Below are 19,003 nucleotides of genomic sequence, written 5' to 3'. Positions count from 1 at the left end.
ACATAGTAAATATTCTGTATTCTTATAATCTTCACCTCATTTCTCAGAAATATAATACTCGGGTGGGAGATAAAGGAGCCCAGCTTTCGGGAGGACAGAAGCAAAGAATTGCAATTGCTCGGGCATTAATTCGAAAACCTAAAGTTCTGCTCCTCGATGAAGCGACATCTGCACTTGACACAGAAAGTGAAAAGGTATATTTTACTTATCTGCTTATTAGCTTATATTTTATATTATGTAATAGCAACACGATGTCCACTAACAATATTTGTGCCTTATAAGTTGTTGATGTCATTTGTTCTTCAGTAGACACATTAGAACTTCTTGCTTAGTTGAATAGTTAAAGACGTTTCAGTAAAAATAGAGAGATGTCCTCGGGTTACCGATGGCTCTTCACTGTCAGAAGGGCGTTCCTGACAGTCTAACTGGGAACACCTCCTGACAATACTGTATGTAGTGCTATACTGAGCTGAGAGGGGGCGTTCCTTACTGCAATGATGCTGGGCATTAAGGAACGCCCCCTCTCAGTATAGCGCTATAGACAATACTGTCAGGAGGGGTGTTCCCAGTTAGACTGTCAGGAACGCCCTTCTGACAGTGAAGAGCTATCGATAACTGCACTGATGGCTCTTCTCCCAGGGCATATAACGGGAAAGCCAACAAGGCACTGAATTCAGCGCACTGTCCGCTTTCTAGCGGTCTATAAATCCGCATGTCTTCGAGGACATGAAAGGTCCTCTTTTATGCTCCTGTAGAAATACATCAGATACAATGTAGCTATCTTCAACTTTGGTTTCAACAACATTTTGAGAGTTATTAGACTAATGTAAAAAAAAAAAAAGTGTTTGGCAACTAGTAAGTCATGTTAAACTTGGTTACATCAGGAAGATAATGTTAATGTTTCTCTCTCTAATTTTTGTAGGTTGTCCAGAAGGCTTTGGATGATGCCAGACAAGGAAGAACATGTGTCGTCATTGCTCATAGGCTTACCACAGTACAAAATGCTGACATCATAGCAGTAATTCATAATGGACAGGTCATTGAGCAAGGAACTCACCCTCAGCTGCTGGCAAAACAAGGCGCTTATTATGCTTTAGTAAATTCTCAAGTCACTAATTGATATTTATAGAAAACAGTCTAGGTTTGGTTCTAAAATGGAAACTCTGCAAAAAAAGAGGAGGTCTCCATAGTTAAAGACCAACAATACATTAGTGCTTGGAGTTTTTTCTACCGCCATAGTGGCATGAGGACTGGATTGGCCTGGAAACTGTGTTTACTATACAGATACACAGACTGCATCTTTTATCTGATCATACAGTGTATGTCATACTGATGGGTGTAAGCCCATGGTTGGGGAATATTTTTTACTTTTTGGTAATATACCCCATATATTTTGTTTTTATTTAATTCAACACTACCAAAGAATAAGGCATAGCTCTTTGGAAAAATATTACTATTATTATATTTAATATATTTAATGGAAAAAAACATTGAAAAAGAAAATACTATTTGTATTAAATGCTTTGTTTTTATTTCTTTTGGATATACCTTTTATATAACAATATGAATATGCGTGTTCTTGGGGGGGGGGGGGGTTTGTACAAAATGTAATTATATTATGTGGTTTGGCTCATCTACATATCTCATCTACAATATCCATTTTATCTTATAGTGATATAAGGACAGTGACATCTATTTTATTTTGCACAGAGGATCTATATATAAAATAATACCGCATTGTGTATAGCATTCTGTGTTGTCAATCCAACTGAGACCTTGCAGAATTGTATGGACTCATGCATATGTATCTGTGTTGTATAGATTTGACAGGGTATCTACTTTTCTATTGAAGTGCACTAAGATTTTATGGATTTTAACACCTGTCTTGTAGAATCTTTGCCCAAATGGAATGCCATATTATGAAGGCATCTTGTCACGACATGTACTGCAACATATGAAGCCCATGCAATTTCATATTACAGGCCTGTAGTCCAAGATAAAACAATGGGCACAAGCCTTCGTTAAAACCAGAGGTGGATTACCTTCCACTAAACATAGCCTAACACCCAGTTCACATCTGCGTTTGGGAAGTCCAGTTGGGGACCCCCCGAACGGAATACCGAACGCATTGACAAGTGGTGAGCAATGAAAGTACATGGACCCCATAGATTATAAAGGGGTCCATATGTTTTCCGCGCGGTCTGCACGCAAGTCATGTTAAGAGGAAAGTAGTTCATGAAGTACTTTTCACTTCACATGTCCCGTTTGGACACCGTATGGAATACACATGGACCCCATTATAGTCTATGGGGTCTGTGTGCTTTCATTGCTCACCGCTTGTCAATGCGTTTGGTATTCCGTTCGGCGGGTCCCCAAGTGGACTTCCTGAACGCAGATGTGAACCGGGCCTAAGCACCCAGCTGCTATGGGGTCAATCTACTCTCAGACAATAATCTAAATGTTATTATCCTTTTAATATACACTATAACACATTATCTGTATCACATTTTGTTGATGTTACAGGGGATGGATGGGGACTGTGAACTATCTGAAATATTGTCTTTTTAAATATTTCAAGATGTAAGAGATTAAATATTTTGCATAAAGGTTTTCTCACACTGGTGTCTTTTGTTCATGTGAAATAGACTGGTGTGAGTTTTTTTCCACAAATTCTTTCATCTGTTCATGAATACTGAAACGTTCTCAGATCACAAGGCATTTTTTACAATCCTAACTTGTCGATCACTCAGGCTCTCACACAATCCTAAAAGGTGAGGATCCATCTTGCCTCGCTCTTTTACATTCTCATTTATAAATAATACACTACGAACTGCTCGGTACTTTTGTTTTATTGTTTTGTGATCAATCCAAGTATGGCCAGCTTAAAGGGGTTGTCCAGGACTATGATATTGAGTGCTGTGGCCTCTTCACTAGTTACCAAGCACACTGCTGTCCATTGTTTAGTGACTTGGTATTGTACCTCCCCCATTTATTTGAATAAGACTTGCATCGTGGTCAGGTGACCATTGGATATCATGTCACTGGCTTGGGAAATGAAAATCTATCACAGTCCCAGACAACACCTTTAAATGGTTACTAGTAGAGATGAGCGAACAGTAAAATGTTCGATATTCATTTCAAGTAGCCCCGCAATATTCGACTACTCGAATCGAATATCGAATCCTATTATAGTCTATGGGGGGAAAATGCTCGTTTCAGGGGTAGGCATCATTCGATCAAATTATACTTACCAAGTCCACGAGTGAGGGTCGGGCTGGATCCTCCGAGAAGTCTTCTCAATGCAGCGTCCCCGCGGCATCTTCCGGCTCTGAATTCACTCTGCCAGGCATCGGGCCTGGGCAGAGCCGACTGCGCATGTCCGCACTACAAGTGGACATGCGCAGTTGGCTCTGCCCAGGCCCGATGCTTGGCAGAGTGAATTCAGAGCTGGAAGACGCCACGGGGAAGCTGCACGGAGAAGACTTCTAAAGGTAGATGAACCAGCTTTGATTGGCCGACTGTATAGCATTTGGCCAATCAATGCTGGTTCTGCATCAAACTTTTCCATTCGAATAGCGAGTGGTACTCGATCGAGTACGAGTATTTTGAATACCTACTCGATCGAATACTACTCGCTCATCTCTAGTTACTAGCTTTTAAACAAACTTTCCATAAATCACGTGAATATAATAGACTTTGTAATGTGGACCTATCAAGGGGGTCAGAAAGTGATGGAAGTGTAATTTTACAGAATTACATAGAATTCTATAGAGCGGAGGAGGTCGGAGGAGTGAGCTAGAACCAACGGACAGAGCAGAGACACTGCCACAGACTAGGGCTACTGGAACTCAATAGTAAGTTTCTATCTCGCTCCATGTTCTTTTAAACTGCTAAAAATGCAGACTAGAAATCATCTAATGGCGAGAAATTGTTATTCCTCATGTATGCACACTGTACTATTGATTTATGCAAAGTCAGTTAAAAGGTTAGGTATGCTATAAGGGACTGTAGTGATAATCCATGCACTTCTATGACTATATATCTCCAGGCTAAAAGTTAATTAAAAATTTTAATTTTGTGTTGGAATTACCATAAAGCACTAGACCTTAAACTTCAGCTCCCTACGTATACATAAATAGGTCTCTGAATACAAGATTACGTGTATACGGTTACAGCAGCCATTGCGAGTATGTCGATCATGTAACAGTAACCAGAGAATCACCGTCACATCTGAGAGATTAAGGAATGAGCCACTGTGTACACAGAGCCTGATGACTTTCCTGCTTAGATGGAGAACTGCGGGAATCTCTTCTTTTATGATCGAAAAGCATTTATATTCCATGCAGCAATTCTTCATTGCACGCTCTTCATAACCGCGAGACTGCTTCATGTCTCTCTCATTAGAACACAATGTGCTGTAACAATAGGGACGTTTAGTACAGGAAGGTACTGATCAGAAAATGAATACAACTTACTACAAGATGCCCATTTAATGAAACGAACAGAGGACTGGAAGGGTTAAAGACAATTTTTCAGAATATAATTTAGCCTGAATAATGGGATATCACTATAAGAGCCAGCGTCCTACTGTCCCTCATGTGCATACACTTAAAACATTCTGCGGGGTTCCAGGTAGACTTAACTGGAAATTTTTATGCCTCAGTTGAGAATATGTAGGTTTTTTAATAAGTTGTCTACTCATTTAAAATCGCAAGATAACGTTTTATATAAGTTTAGATGTAGCCAAATTTAACATGACTTTTGGTGCATTAAGTAAACAGTTGCTAATCACTTTTAACTTTTTCCAATGGGTTTTGTTGTGAGCGGTCACAGTGCAGTGAGTTATCACATTCAGGTTGTACTACTGTGGGCCCGTGGGCTGTCCATGGGCAGTCTGTATTTTTGGCCTGTGTGCTGTTCATGTCTACAACAGATGTGTGAATTAGCTCTAACGGGAACCGTCAAGACCTTTCCTTGTTTTTTTCCCCAACATTCTTTATTCTTGAAAGAAAAAAATACACATTTAAATACCATTTTACAATTTATATACAAAAACTTTCTGTGCAAAAAGTAAGTGGTTATGCTATTACAAAGAATTATCCACCGGATAGGAATGAGTGTCAGATCAATGGGGATCCGACTGCTGGCATCCTCCAGTGGGGCCCAAACGTCTCCACGAAGTGTCACTGTGAATGACATGACCATGCGCTTGTATAACTGGTGCTTCATTCACTTCTAAAGAGCTGGTGGTGATGACAATCCCAGCAGCCACATAGTAGTAAATGGTGTACTGGCCATACAAGCGCACATTCATAGGGAGGCTTCAGGCAGACTTTTGGGCCTACACTCTGGATTTCTGGGGGTCTCCGCTGTCAGACCTCCAGCACTTGAGGATAGGTGTATGTAAAGGAAAACCCCTTTAAGTAACCTTGTAAATACATTGAATTATTTATTTTGTAGGGTTCCTGAATTAGTTTATTCACATGGTCATGATTCTGTGGTTCGGTCTACATGGACTGAACTTTTACCAAGTTCTCTGGATTTTTACGCTTATGGTTCATTTTCTCTCATTTTGCAGTCTGAACTTAAAATCCAACATGTAGTTCTATGGCAGAAATCCATGGCTGACCCTCAAATTTACAGCAAATATGCTACTGTGTCTGAAGACGATCCACAGGATTAACTTCAATGTTATTTAATGTGACTAATCCTCGGTCTCTGCCTGAAATAAACAGCATGCTTCTTATTACCGCAGCAGATTGTTTTTGGTCACAGAAGCATAATATAAGTGGAAATTTTTCTGTTGTACGTGTATGGAGTTGTGGAAGTGAATTGTTGGTGGATTCATTGTACAAGTATAAGAAGAGACTGGAAATATTGAAAGGAAAAATATTACAGGTTGTGTTTTTTAGATTTTTGTAGATGAAAATTTGAGTTGGGGTTTTATGCAGATTCTAGAATTTTCCCTGGCATTGGGCAATAATCTTAAGCCTCTTGGGCAGTTTGCCTTCCTTTGGATCAATACTATACGGTTTTTGGTTGGAATCCATGGAGCTGGGGTCTCTGATTGAACTTCAGTGGTCATATGGTTATGCTGAACAACATGACCTGGGATTCCATCTTTTATACTTGAAGATCTGAAGGGGCCCCAGAATATAATAATTTTCGGGTCGAATTGGGCTTGGGACGAATCGTTTCACTCATCTCTCTAATTGTGAAATTCTAGATTGTATTTGCTTTGCAGTAATTTGGCACAGATGAAGGTGCAGCGAAGTTGCATCACATTTAGGAATCCCATATATCAGTTTTTACTGAAATATTAGGCACTATAGCATGGGAACTGTGAAAGAATAACTTGTAACTCCTACATGTGAGTGCAAAATTTGTAACAGGTCTTCCCAGTTATTACATATCATTTGTAGTGTGTGTAGTATATTCATATAGGGTGGAGTAACCACTGTACTCTCTGTAAGTTGCTAGTTACACAATTGATGCTCCTGTGTAACAGAAGGCGGGATTGGAGCCAAGCCATCTTATATCATTCTTTGAGGAAATTATTTGAGAGCCCCTAGAACTAGAGATGAGTGAACACTGTTCGCAACAGCCATTCCAAACAGCACGCTCCCATAGAAATGAATGGAAGCGTCCGGCACGCAGGGGGTTGGGGGGTTAAGGTGCTTTCTATGGGAGCATGCTGTTCGGATCGGCTGATCCAAACAGTGTTCGCTCATCTCTACCTGGAACCTTATTTACAGGGGGTTGGTCACTAAAACCCATTATATCACACCCACCCTACAAATAGATAGCATAGGGTAATCTGAACCAGAGTGTTTTCCCATTGTCAACTGTCAACATGCAAATGAACTGTCTGGAACAACAAGGGGGCACCACTTACCTCTTTGGCGTATGGGTGACTCTCATTGTACCAAAAAAATGTATTTATATATTGCCAGAAAAGGAAATATCTCAGCAATAGCGCCACCAATTTACAAGGGAACCTATCTATCTGCAGGGCTGTCTTGATATGTTGGGTTTTGGGGACAGTGCTGTTTAACAGGATAAGGGGGTGTTCACACTTGCGCCTGTGTCCGCCTGCTGGGTCTCCCTCCTATTTCCTAGAGAAACTGCATAGGGGATGGCTCCCTGGCGGTCCATTTTAATACCCATTAATTTGATTACCAATTTTTTTGGCCAGACATAAAGTCGGACATGCAGGACTTTGTGTCCGGCCAAAAAAAAAAAAGGATTTTCCCACAGAGAGGCTGCATATGGACACCGGCGGTTTGCTTTTAAAACTGACCAACGGGAAGCCATCCCCTATGCAGTTTCTCTGGGGAATAGGACGGCGGACATGGGCGCAAATGTCCCCTAAGTGAATATTGATGTGTGTTCCATATATTAGATAAATCACACAAGATCCAGCTGCTTCTAACATATATAAGAATATAGTAGATCTGCCTACACCTGTTTTCTCTTGCACGTGGGCTTTGTTTTCGCTCTTATGTACCATACAGTTGGAATCATTCATGTGTTAAGTAGTGTCTGTTTTCAGCTTGACATATTTTCCTACTTTCGGCTAAGGCCCTGCGGTATAATATTATGAGTGTGTAAGGGATGAAATCATTTCATGAGAGCTGTTTTTATGCACAGTCGAGTGCGGTCCTTTTCTTATGTTCCATTTATAGCTTTAGGAATAAGCCTTATATTAGCCATAACCCATCATGAATAGTAACTTCACAGCAATTCACTTCTTAAAATCCCCCTTGACCTTCCCCACCTCACTTAAGAAACAAGCGAGGTGCATCTGTACCTCTCTGATAATAAGATGATTTCCACCTGATTATTAAAGCTTCTTTTCCGCATTCTGCTGAGCACAAAGCTCCTATTAAAGTTGTTTTGACTCATTTATATGACTTCATGAGACCCTGCTGCCAACTAGAAGTACTTTATTTTTTGCAGCAGCTGTGAAAACATGAAAGCGCCATTTAACACACAGATACAAATAAACCAGGAATGCACTGGGGGAGATTTGTCACAACTGCTGCTCGGGGGATGGCAATACATCTTCTACATGTCTCATAGTAAAATGCTATTGAGACTCCGTTCATGTCATTTTTATGAGATATATCAGAAAGATATCTGGAGCATTACACCATATAGTAGCATTCTAGTCTGGCATACAGCTGGGTTTGACCCAAACATTCCAAATTGTTCTGTTTTTAATGAAACCGAACAATTGTCGATTCAGCTTGAGGAACTAAAATGGGTGCCGCTACATGTATTGAGATAAATTATTATACTCTGGGGTTTCTTCAGTCCCCAGAGTGTAATAGGTGGAGGCCCTGGTGATGCCATGCACTGTGGTTATCTCTGTGGCCCATCAAAGAGGCATGTCAATGTCATGACGCTCGGCGTGTCCATGTGACCACTGAGTCCCAATCACAGGCCTTAATGGGCACATGACGTCATCGAAGAGACTGAAAGAAAGCGTGAGATGCTGCGAGGTGGCCTGATAGAGGTGAAACAAATCAGGGACAAAACGAAAAGAATCTTGGGAAGTTCGCCATCCCTACTGAGTATAATAACATCTTTAGGATCTGAACTTTTTTTTGCATTCAAAACTCTCGGCGTCAACCTGATTTTTTTTTTTTCTTCATCTTGCTTACTGTAACTCACTACTCTCCTCACTAAAGTCTCCTTCTTTGACCAATCCTGAATTCAGCAGACAGGTTCCTTTAGTCCTATCCTACTGCTACAATGGTTCCTTTGCCCTATACCCGTCACTAGGCTTGTCGCCCATTCACTTTACAATTCAATTAAAACTTATTACTTTCTGTCACCAAACTTTCCACTATTCTGCAGTGCCCTATATCTCCTCCATGTTTATATGACACCCTACTCATGTTCTTCATTCTGCTAATAATCTAGTATTCTCCATAATCACCCATGCTTGGACTCACTGCAGCAAAGAACCCTATACAGTGGTTATAGGGTAAAGGTGTTAGAGTATGCTGGAATAACACCCTTAAGTTAGGGTCCATGTGGTGTAAATGCCATGGAAAAAAATGCAGCATTTTATAGTCATTGTATAAGTAGATGGGACAGAGCTGGAAAATACGCCCTGCGGACATGCTGCAATTTCCAAAATTGTTGAGGTTTTGGAAATGGCAGCATGTCTATTATACCTACAGAAACGTTGGCAGTATTCCTATAAGTATGATGGAAGCAGAAAGTCCGCAGAGGAGACTTCACCCAACTATAGACTGCTTGTATTGATACAGAATCCTATAGTCTATGATTGGATTTCTTATTGAAGACCTATAAAAAACAGAATGATATTGGGGATCTTCTTCTCAGATTCTTCTTATTTTTGTATTATTCTCTGCTTGCGGGGTTTAGCTAGGCAAGAAATGAAAGATAATTGATTCCATTATGATCTCGATGCCCTATGGCACTGAACATGGCTGTGATTTCATCTCTATTCTGTAAAGAATGCTAGACTGTGGAATGAAATTAAAAATGAAGAAAAGTTAAGTTATATGGATTAATTGAAATTTTTTAATATGATGAAAATGTAAGATTAATTGGACCAACTCTTGCAAAAGTGTTCTCGTGCAAGGATAGAATGATTAGAAATTATGAATATGTAAAGTAGTGAAATAACTACCAAAAATGTAAACCAAATCTTAGAACTATCTAGGCAGAAACAAGATAAGATAATCCTTTAATAGTCCCACCATGGGCAAATTCAGTGTGTTATAGCAACATAGATAATACAGTAATATATTACAAGACAGAACACATACAAGCTCATTTTATATATACACTCACAAATACTGATCCATAATCTGCACAAAAACATGTCTGTATTGCATCATTAAGTCATCCGCAATAATGGATCCTGTATGATTCACTACATTGGTCTGTGCAGCAAATTCGGCCAAAAATGCACAAAAACATGGCCGCAGAAATTGTGGTTGTGTGTCTGAACCTATAGAAATGAATGTGACCGTAGTTTTATCTGCAATTGCAGACTGCTAGATTGGGTTGTTCACCTGGATGCGCTGTACAGAAAGGGTCACAGCAGGCTCTACCTGCTCAGGAAGTTGAGGGCCTTCGGAGTCCAGAAGACACTTCTTTGGGCCTTTTTCAAATCTGTGGTAGCATCCCCTGCTGGGGGAGTAGCATACCAGCCAGGGATAGAAATAGACTTGACAGGCTGGTTAGAAGGGCCGGCTCTGTCCTGGGGAGCCACCTGGACCCATTACAGGTGGTGGGTGACTGAAGGACACTGTCTGTGGTGAGCTCCATGCTGGAGAACAACTCACATCCCATGTATGAGACGGTGATAGCACTGGGCAGTAGTGACCGACTGCTTCACCCCAAGTGAGAGAAGCAGCGCTATCGGAGATCCTTCAGCCCAACTGCGGTCAGGCTGTATAATCAACATCAGACTAAGCAGAGATCACTCCGCACAGAGAACTAAATGATCCTGAAGTCTTTCTTTTCTTCTTAGTTGCTATGACTCCTAGTATCTTTTCTATCTGCTATGAGCTTGTGTGTGTTCTTTTAATATATTACTGTATTATCCATGCTGCTGTAACACACTGAATTTCCCCATGGTGGGACTATTAAAGGATTATCTTATCTTATCTTAAAACCACAGTCACGTGCATAAGGCCTAAACAGGAACATATCCTGGGGAAGAAAACATGAGAAACAAGCTTCCTCTTGGGAGAAAATGTTCCCCGCATTCTCGCTACGGTAAATTATCTGAGCCAATAAATACACTGAGCTATTATAGGGTGGTGTGAATCAGGCCTTAGAGCGAGCTGTTATTTTCTAAACAGATAATGGATGTAAAGCGCTGTAAACCTGATTGTTAATCTTATTTTTGGCTATTATTTGTTCTTAGCACTTTTCATTTCAAACAGATTACCGCTGTGTGTCCAAACATAATATCATTTAGTATTAAGCATACGCCAATAACATCAGGGCTGTTAAATATCATGCCATCGCTCTTATCTGTGTTGACAATGAAAAAGCGTTTCTAATTAAAATAACAATGTGTTTGCCTTCTTTCTCTTTAAATATACATTATGCAAATCAATATTTACTCCTGCCAGGGACTGATGAAGTCTGCAGGCTAGCAAGGAGGAGAGGAAACGAAGCAAACGCTACACTCCTGAAAGGACTGTCAATCTTACCGTAGAAGCATATACCGCCACCGGAAACGCACAGTGGTCCTCATGTGTCATACTTCAAAAATGTTGTCATATATGTATACAGTGTCCGTGGCGGCACTGCAGGTAGACCGACACAGTGAATGTAAGCGTATTAGCTTTCAGGCATTTTGTTGACATAAGCCATACATCAATTCACATGGGTGGCCTACGGTGCTGCAGATGGAAATGCTAACACGGCAAGGAGGATTTACACAGAGAGGTTCCCTAACCGTTGTCTGCCGAATCAACATACATTCGTCACCACTGACCGCCAGCTTCGCAAGAGTGGAACGTTTCAAGCACCTGATCGCGTGGGCCATCCTCATTCTGTGCGGACCCTGGAGTTGGAGGAGGATGTCCTCCACAGGTTTGGAGAGAACCCAAGCACCACAGGTTGCAGTCAACACTGCAACACAGGTAAGTAAGAGTTACCTGCAGCGCCACAATGGTGCATTTCCGGTTACATATTTATTAATAAAAACCACTTTATATACCGGCTAAAGTCCACCTTTTCATTTTGGGTACTTACTTTCTATACACCCTGTATGTATGTATTTAGAGATGTCCATAGAGTCCGATTCCCTCTGTGAACTCATTCACCCATACCCATTTGTTTTTCCTCCATTCATTACATGTGACTATAGGTTTGGCTATCTTGGTACAACCAAGTACATACACTATATGGATAAAAGTACCAGGACACATCCAAAATCAACTATGAAAAGCGGAAGAATTTGGTAACTGCAGAAATAGAAACCATGCAAAATTACAGAGCAGGGTTGGGGCCTGTATTTGTCAAGAAAGTCAAGTCTGGGAACAGTAAAAGTTAAGGGGTCTCTGTAGTTATTTAACTTTCTGGGGTCTCTATTTGTGCTGGAGAAGTGATAGGCCAATGGTATTTCAGCAGTACAATCTGCAGTTGCCCGGAGAAGTTGTCATGGCGGCAGGGGTGAACCAGGGCTTTCTGCCGCCTGAAGCGACGTCAGAAGGCCGCCCCCCCCCCCAGGAGGGGTGGAGCTGAGGGGCGGGGTCGAGCGGAAGGGGGCTGGGTCGGTCGAAAAGGGGGCGTGGTCGAGCGGAGCGAGCGGCGTTCGCAGGCAGGTAGAGGACCTGCTCTCTGCCTGAGTGTGAGGGGCGGCCACTGGAGCAGCGCTGCATCCAGCAGGGCTGCCCTAATACACTGCTCGCTTCCCGTGTCGGGCTGCAGACACTGTGACGCTAGGCCAGTCCAGGACAGCGTGTCCTGGACTGGCTTAGGTCAGCAAAAATGCCGCCCTCCCGAGGCCCTGGCATAGCGCCGCCTGAAGCGGTCGCTTCAGGTCGCCTCATGGGAGGTGTGGCACTACATAGCGGTCTGGGCCAGATGAAGAAGAAAACAGCTCCAAATAGAGATCACCTAGGGGTAACAGGATTTATACAGGAGCTGTCACCTCTCTTGACATGTCTGTTCTAGTAAATACTTGTGTACTACAAAAAAGTCTGTGTAGTCAGATCTAATAGACAGCTTGATAGGAGACAGATAAAAGGAGAACAGCCCTTTGATAGAAAAATCGTATTGTCCAGTCGTCAGTACCTGCACAGAAAGCTGCTTTTTCCTACTAACACACCATGGCAGGACAGTGTAGGGGAAAGCTTAATTTAGGGAACATCCAGAGCCTATTGTCAAGCCTATCTGCCACTGTCTCCTTATTCTAAGCCCACGTTACACCACTGGCCGATGCTATATTAGAGTTTTTGTAAATGATACGAAAATGTGTAAATTAAAATTCTACAAAGCAAATGTAATGACCTACTTTGATGACAAAAATAATTACAGATCCTTTATATTGTTGGTCAATTTATTGTGAATTTCAAGACAATGGTTACAGTTGTGGCCTGGAGCCAAGAGATGATTGAATGGGAAATACGAAGTAAATGTGGTAACGGTAATGTAATTGGAAAAGATTTAATTAAAAACTACTAAACGCTGCCATTAGATTTACAGACAATAATTGTAACCTATATATACATATTCAGTAACACCAGCTTTGCAAAACTAGTACAAAGCAACCTGTGATCAAAACCGATGCGAATCTACAAGGCTGGTATAACAGAAAATAGAAAAATCATTTACAATAAAAAAAACTAAACATGCATGAGGCCTCTATGTACAATCTGTGCAGGGGCCCTGTTGGCTGCTAATTGAATGGGTTTGCAAAGTGACTGCCCGTGTGCGTTTTCTGCCTGTCCGGGGTGAAACCTTTTTTTTTTTTTTTAACTATACACAAAGTCCTGCATGTCCGACTGTGTCTGGTTAAAAAAAACGGTTTTGCTACGGACAGGCAGAAGATGCATACGGGCAGTTACTTTCCAAACCCATTCCAGTGAATGGGTTTGAAAACTGATCGCCGGGTTTCCGTCCTCTGTCCAGTTTCTCAGGGCAGAAGACGGAAACTGGACAGCTGCTCTGTATAGCAGTGGCCTAGGGGAACTAGAGCACCGTTCCTATTACTTGAATAGGAGCAAGTTGCTTTCCTCTTCTACTACAGTAGTTTCTGATACCCAAAGGCTTGCTGGAGCAGTTGATCTGTGTGGGGTCTGGGTGTTGGACCATTACAGATCAGATATTGAAGACATATCCTGTGGATAGGTTATCAGTATTAAATCTCCATTAGGGGCTGTAAAACCCCTCTAAATCACTTGTAATGGCTCTTTGTCTTCTTAATGCTGGATTAGTGCAGCAGTGAAGAGGCATGGATGAGTTGGTCTATGGAAAAGACCTCAATGTCATCAAATCAATTGAAAATATAGACTCTGTTGCTTTGACTTTTTCTGGGTATGTACTTGTAAAGCACAATATGGTAGGCAACTGTTACATCACTAATTTCTGTAGGGTAAGATGCCACATTAACATTAGCATTATGCCTTTTGTTTACTATGGATGCCACAGTGCAAAGATGGATTCGTCTCCAACATACAAGAGAGTGCCCAATGGATGCTATTGACTTATACTGATGTCTGTCTGGATAAAATAGAGCTGTATGCATCACAAATGGGTTTTACATGGGCTTTAGTTAGGTAAACTACTACAATATCAACATGGTCAGAGGTAGACATATCATCTGCATTATCAAATGAATGGATGAATTGTAAATGAAATGTATTTTTCACAGGTGCCTCTCCACGTAAGTAAAGGCACACAAGGCCTGGCTAATGAAAAATCTGTTATTCTGACCTGACCTTCTGGCCTCATAAAAATGTTATATAGATGCATGAAGTTGGGAAAGGTTATAGAAGCATTGCTAAAGATATGTGTGTACCTCAAGCCACAGTGAACAATGGAAAAAAAAATCAGGCGCGTTTCTCCTCTTCCTAGAGGTAGGCATGTACGCATGAGATAAAAGTGGTTTGTAGAAACAACACCATAAACTCATCTGCTTATAAAGTAAGGTGGAATGAGCATTATTGTTTTGGCACGCTTTTTGGAGAATACATTGTAATCGCTGAAGAAATAATAAATGTGAAGGTATGTGATATTACTAAAGGAGAATGTAAGGGCCTTATGACTCATGACCTCAAACTGAAGAAACATTGGGTGGGGCAACAAGACAATGAGTCAAAGCACCCAAATAAATCAGGAAAAGAATCATTGAAAAAGATATGAAATGAGTCAGAGACCAGACTTAGCCCATTAAGATTCCATGGAATGACGTATAGAGGACTATACACACGAGGCATCCCAGAAATATTGTTGATCTGAAAGACATTTACAGAAAGGAATGATCCAATGTTTCTCTTCTAAGTGGAAATGTTTGTTACATTGTGCTTGCCTATAATTGTGGCTTAATATGCAGACGACAAATGCAGATTTTCAGGTAATTTCAAAGGGTTCATTTCTGTTTCTTGCAACTTTACATCTTTATACTATAGAGATGTATGCTCACTTTGAGCTGCCATACCATGCTTGTATAGAGCACTTATAATAAAGTCTCCCCCCTACTAGTACTGAGATAGACATAGCCACTCTACAATACCATGTCTTAGACTGGATTAATATTGAATCTGGCGGTTTATCTAGTTAGACTTCTTGGAATATATCAATCAGATGCTTGGATTAAGCGGCATCAATACCTGCAGATACGCAAAGAAATATTTACCGTAACATAACAGAAATTTACCAAAAACATTAGATAAAAATCTGTTTACTACTTGCTGTCGTACGGTCACTGAAGCAAAGATGTTGCAAGTGTTTGGCCTTTACATATCAGTGAAAAATATAGACCTAAAACAGGACTGGTAATAATATAGTGCTCAACGCAACAGTGCTCAAAGTAACAAGGTATGGTGATGTCTACGAACCTGATCCCATAAAAAAATCACTTGGATCAGTCTTTTTGTACGGGATCTGACTCTTTACATCACACTATAGGGCAAACACTGTTTTTAATTTTAACAAGCACCAGCTTGTATCCTAAGATGATCACAGTAGGGGTAATATACTTTTTAGCCCTCCATGTGGTCCCTACTGACATATATATATATATATATATATATATATATATATATATATATATATATACACAGCTGGGTGAGAAGTTAACCACTATTGGTGTATGGTGTATTTTAAGAAAAATATGGCTGAAAAGCACTTGTCCTGAAATCATTGGAGGCCAATGCCTGAGTCAAGGTAGTGTAGAGTCCCATCTAAGGAGGTTGTCTTGCTGTTGGCAGATGGGCTTATACAATATGATAAAAATGTTAACCAAGAACCTCATTGTCATGTATTTTTCTATAAACTAGGTATTGGCAGTAACGCTCTTGGTGATAGCAGAGTGCTATTGTAAGTTTTTGTGTTCGTATTGCTATTACAGCCATGGCAATGTGCACATATAATCGTATTGTTTGGGAAAACATTGAGAAACATCTAATTTTTAGGGATTGTGCACGATGCATAGAGATTGTATGGTAACAAGTAAAGGATGTATTGCCTCCATATGCTGTCATTGAAGCTCTGTTGGGTGCTATGTGTATATACAGTAAATATTCTCCAATACATTTAGGGAAGGCCACTTTTGTGCATACCAAATTCCATGATATGTATACCTCTATTTATTTCTTTTGGATTTATATGGAATCCTACTAATATTATAAAATGTTTGTTACTCAATCACGCAAAAACGGCTGAATGAATTTGGATGAAATTTGGCAAATAGATATTTTGTAACCTGGTTTAAAACATAGGCTAATTTTTATCCCAGTAAGTGACATGGCTTCACGACTGTTATGAATTTATATTTCTATACTAAACTGTAGGACAATTACACTTTGCACTTTGCAATTGCATTTTGCTGATAAAGCCAGCTGTTATCTCTATGTAAGCACACAGATAACACTGAGTGCATTCTGTACAAGCATATGCATATTATCTGATCTGTATAAGTGTTCTGTGTCCTGTTCAGCCAGAGGGAGTGGGGGGGGGGGGCAATCTAGACAGTGTGCTGATACACAGGTGGGAAAACCCTTTAGTCTAAAGTTTTCCAATTTTTAACATGCTGGGAAAACAAAAATGTAATGTGTCACAAAATTCTCAAAAACCCTCAGAGCTATGTAGGTAGCCAGAGGTCAACACACTTCTCCTCAAGCAGAGCTGAGGAGTATTGAGCAAGCTAGGCGTCAAGCGGCTCTTAGAGCTGCTGATCATCGACACCAACAACATGCTCATTATATGCCATCCCAGCGAGCTGCTAAGATGCTGGAAAAATCACAGGCATGGCACCAGGAACAACTTCAACGTCAGGCCAGCTTGAGAGGTGCCGAAATGCCGGAGCAGGCAAATTTTTTTTATTACACATTTTTCATTTCTCTCTGGACCCAATTCTGAAGTCCACACAGACAAAGTCACGGACAGAAGCTAATGTGACCATAAAAATCTGCATATACTTCTATATCGAATTGGACACATGCACCATGTGCCATGTCTATTACAGCCCTAGTGCTGCTCAGTTTTGTATGTTGTTTTCATAATGGGTACTAATGGCTGCATATGACAACTTAGCTTAGGGTACAACAAGAAGTATTGTTTATATGCTGCCAATGAGAAATGAAGATCAACAGAGAATGTTCTCACTTTACAAGAAATGAGCAATCACTATTCATAGCGCGCTAACACAAAAAGTATATTAGTGATAAAATCTACATGCTACGCAAAGCAAGCAATTCTCAATGACAATGCTGAAGATTGGCAATGCCATCTGCAGTGATTCATAAGTGACCGACTGCCTCTGGCAAATCCAACTTTTGGATAGTGTCTACCAGGATTCTGGCTGCATAAATCAGCAGACATGATGAAATCAAAGGCAGAATTATCGAAAGCGTAAACAGCAACTGTAGACAAAGAAGAAAACTGATTTATATGAATAAGGCTCTGTTCACATTAGTACTAGTTTACCATATGTTTTCCTGATCACTTTGCAATCTGTTCCATTATTCGTAATTAAAAAAAGTCATAAAGCGCATAAAAAAACCTAAGTTACAGATCGCCCTTTCACTAAAAACATCTCTTTACATTTCCAGATTTTATTTGACAAAATATCGTAGGTTATTTGACGTTATTGGCCATACACTGCTTGTGCCTGGGCCCGAATCCATTGCTGATATTTACTATATTGGCACACAAACTTCCCCCTGGCTTATCCCTGCCTGTTTAGAAAATGACAAGTTATATTATATGCATATATGGATTTTCTGTCGTGCTTTAACCACCGTGGGAGCTTGTGACTTCATTACCCGCAAATTGACGTTTAATACAGTTACCAGTGCACTAAGTCCATAATTAATGTATTATTTCTGTAAAGAAATCATCATGTTTCACAATAATCACACCTACGGCAGGCCATCACGGGCTGCAATGAGTGGGAAGGTACTTGCCTGTCATTTAGGTGTCAGACATTATTACCATCCCCATCAATTTTCAGGAAAAGATATAACATTAATGTGAATTTTCTCTATAACTGCTCAATATTCTCATTTCGTGACATTTAAAGGACCAGTAAACTCACTGCTCCACTGAAAAAGCAAATAACACAAAGACGCGCTTATTTAAAGGGAATTTGCATTTTATGAAACACGCAGATGGTTTCGCAATGTAGATGACCTCAACCTCAGCAGAGTCACCACGCTTTATACCTTACGATAAATCAGGAAGTCAGGAATGAGTGAATCCGGCAGGACGACGCAGCACATTAAACAGGTCGTGTGATCACAGACTTGTTTACTGCACCGTCCCTAGACCATAATCCGACCAAACATATTAGTTAAATGGACTATACACAATATGACTATATCGTGACCTGGTATCAGCAGTGCTGGACTGGAGCAGGTTTGGCCCACCAGGGAATAAAATCTAAGGATGATAAAATGATAAACCATTCTGAAGGACAAAGTAAAAACTCTAAAAAGTAGATTTATATAGATGTATATTTACTAGGCACAAGCATGGTTGTAAAGGAAGCTATTTCTCAATTCACAGCACAGTAATAGGGGCTGCAGCGGTTGCATAAGCCAAAGTGGACATCAGGCCCCCTCACCACAATGAGGTTGACTGTACTTTACTGATCTCCTTTCTGATCTTCTTTATATCTAGAAGCCTGTATATGATAAATCTTTCTCCCCTGCCTTATGGAGTGGATGTATGATATACAGGATGCCAGTGGTTCAGAAAGAAGCTCATTAAAGAAGTTTTCCGGGCAAAAAAAAGGGTGTGTGTATATATATATATATATATATATATATATATTTAA

General features: G+C 40.5%; 1 protein-coding gene across 1 annotated transcript in view; it reads left to right on the top strand.

Annotated features, from left to right (window-relative positions):
- Window positions 1-1,120, top strand: part of LOC142183027 (ATP-dependent translocase ABCB1-like) — a 37,668-nt gene extending 36,548 nt beyond the window's left edge. The window contains exons 27-28 of the mRNA XM_075257901.1: window positions 48-194; window positions 923-1,120. Coding sequence (XP_075114002.1) covers window positions 48-194; window positions 923-1,120 — 345 coding nt within the window. The remainder of the gene's footprint in view (window positions 1-47; window positions 195-922) is intronic.
- The last annotated feature ends 17,883 nt before the right edge of the window (window positions 1,121-19,003 follow it).

This window comes from Leptodactylus fuscus, chromosome 10 (assembly GCF_031893055.1).
Source record: "Leptodactylus fuscus isolate aLepFus1 chromosome 10, aLepFus1.hap2, whole genome shotgun sequence".
In the NCBI taxonomy this organism is placed as follows: Eukaryota; Metazoa; Chordata; class Amphibia; order Anura; family Leptodactylidae; genus Leptodactylus; species Leptodactylus fuscus.
Note: the sequence above shows the minus strand (reverse complement) of the source record. Positions and strands in the feature narration are given on the sequence as shown.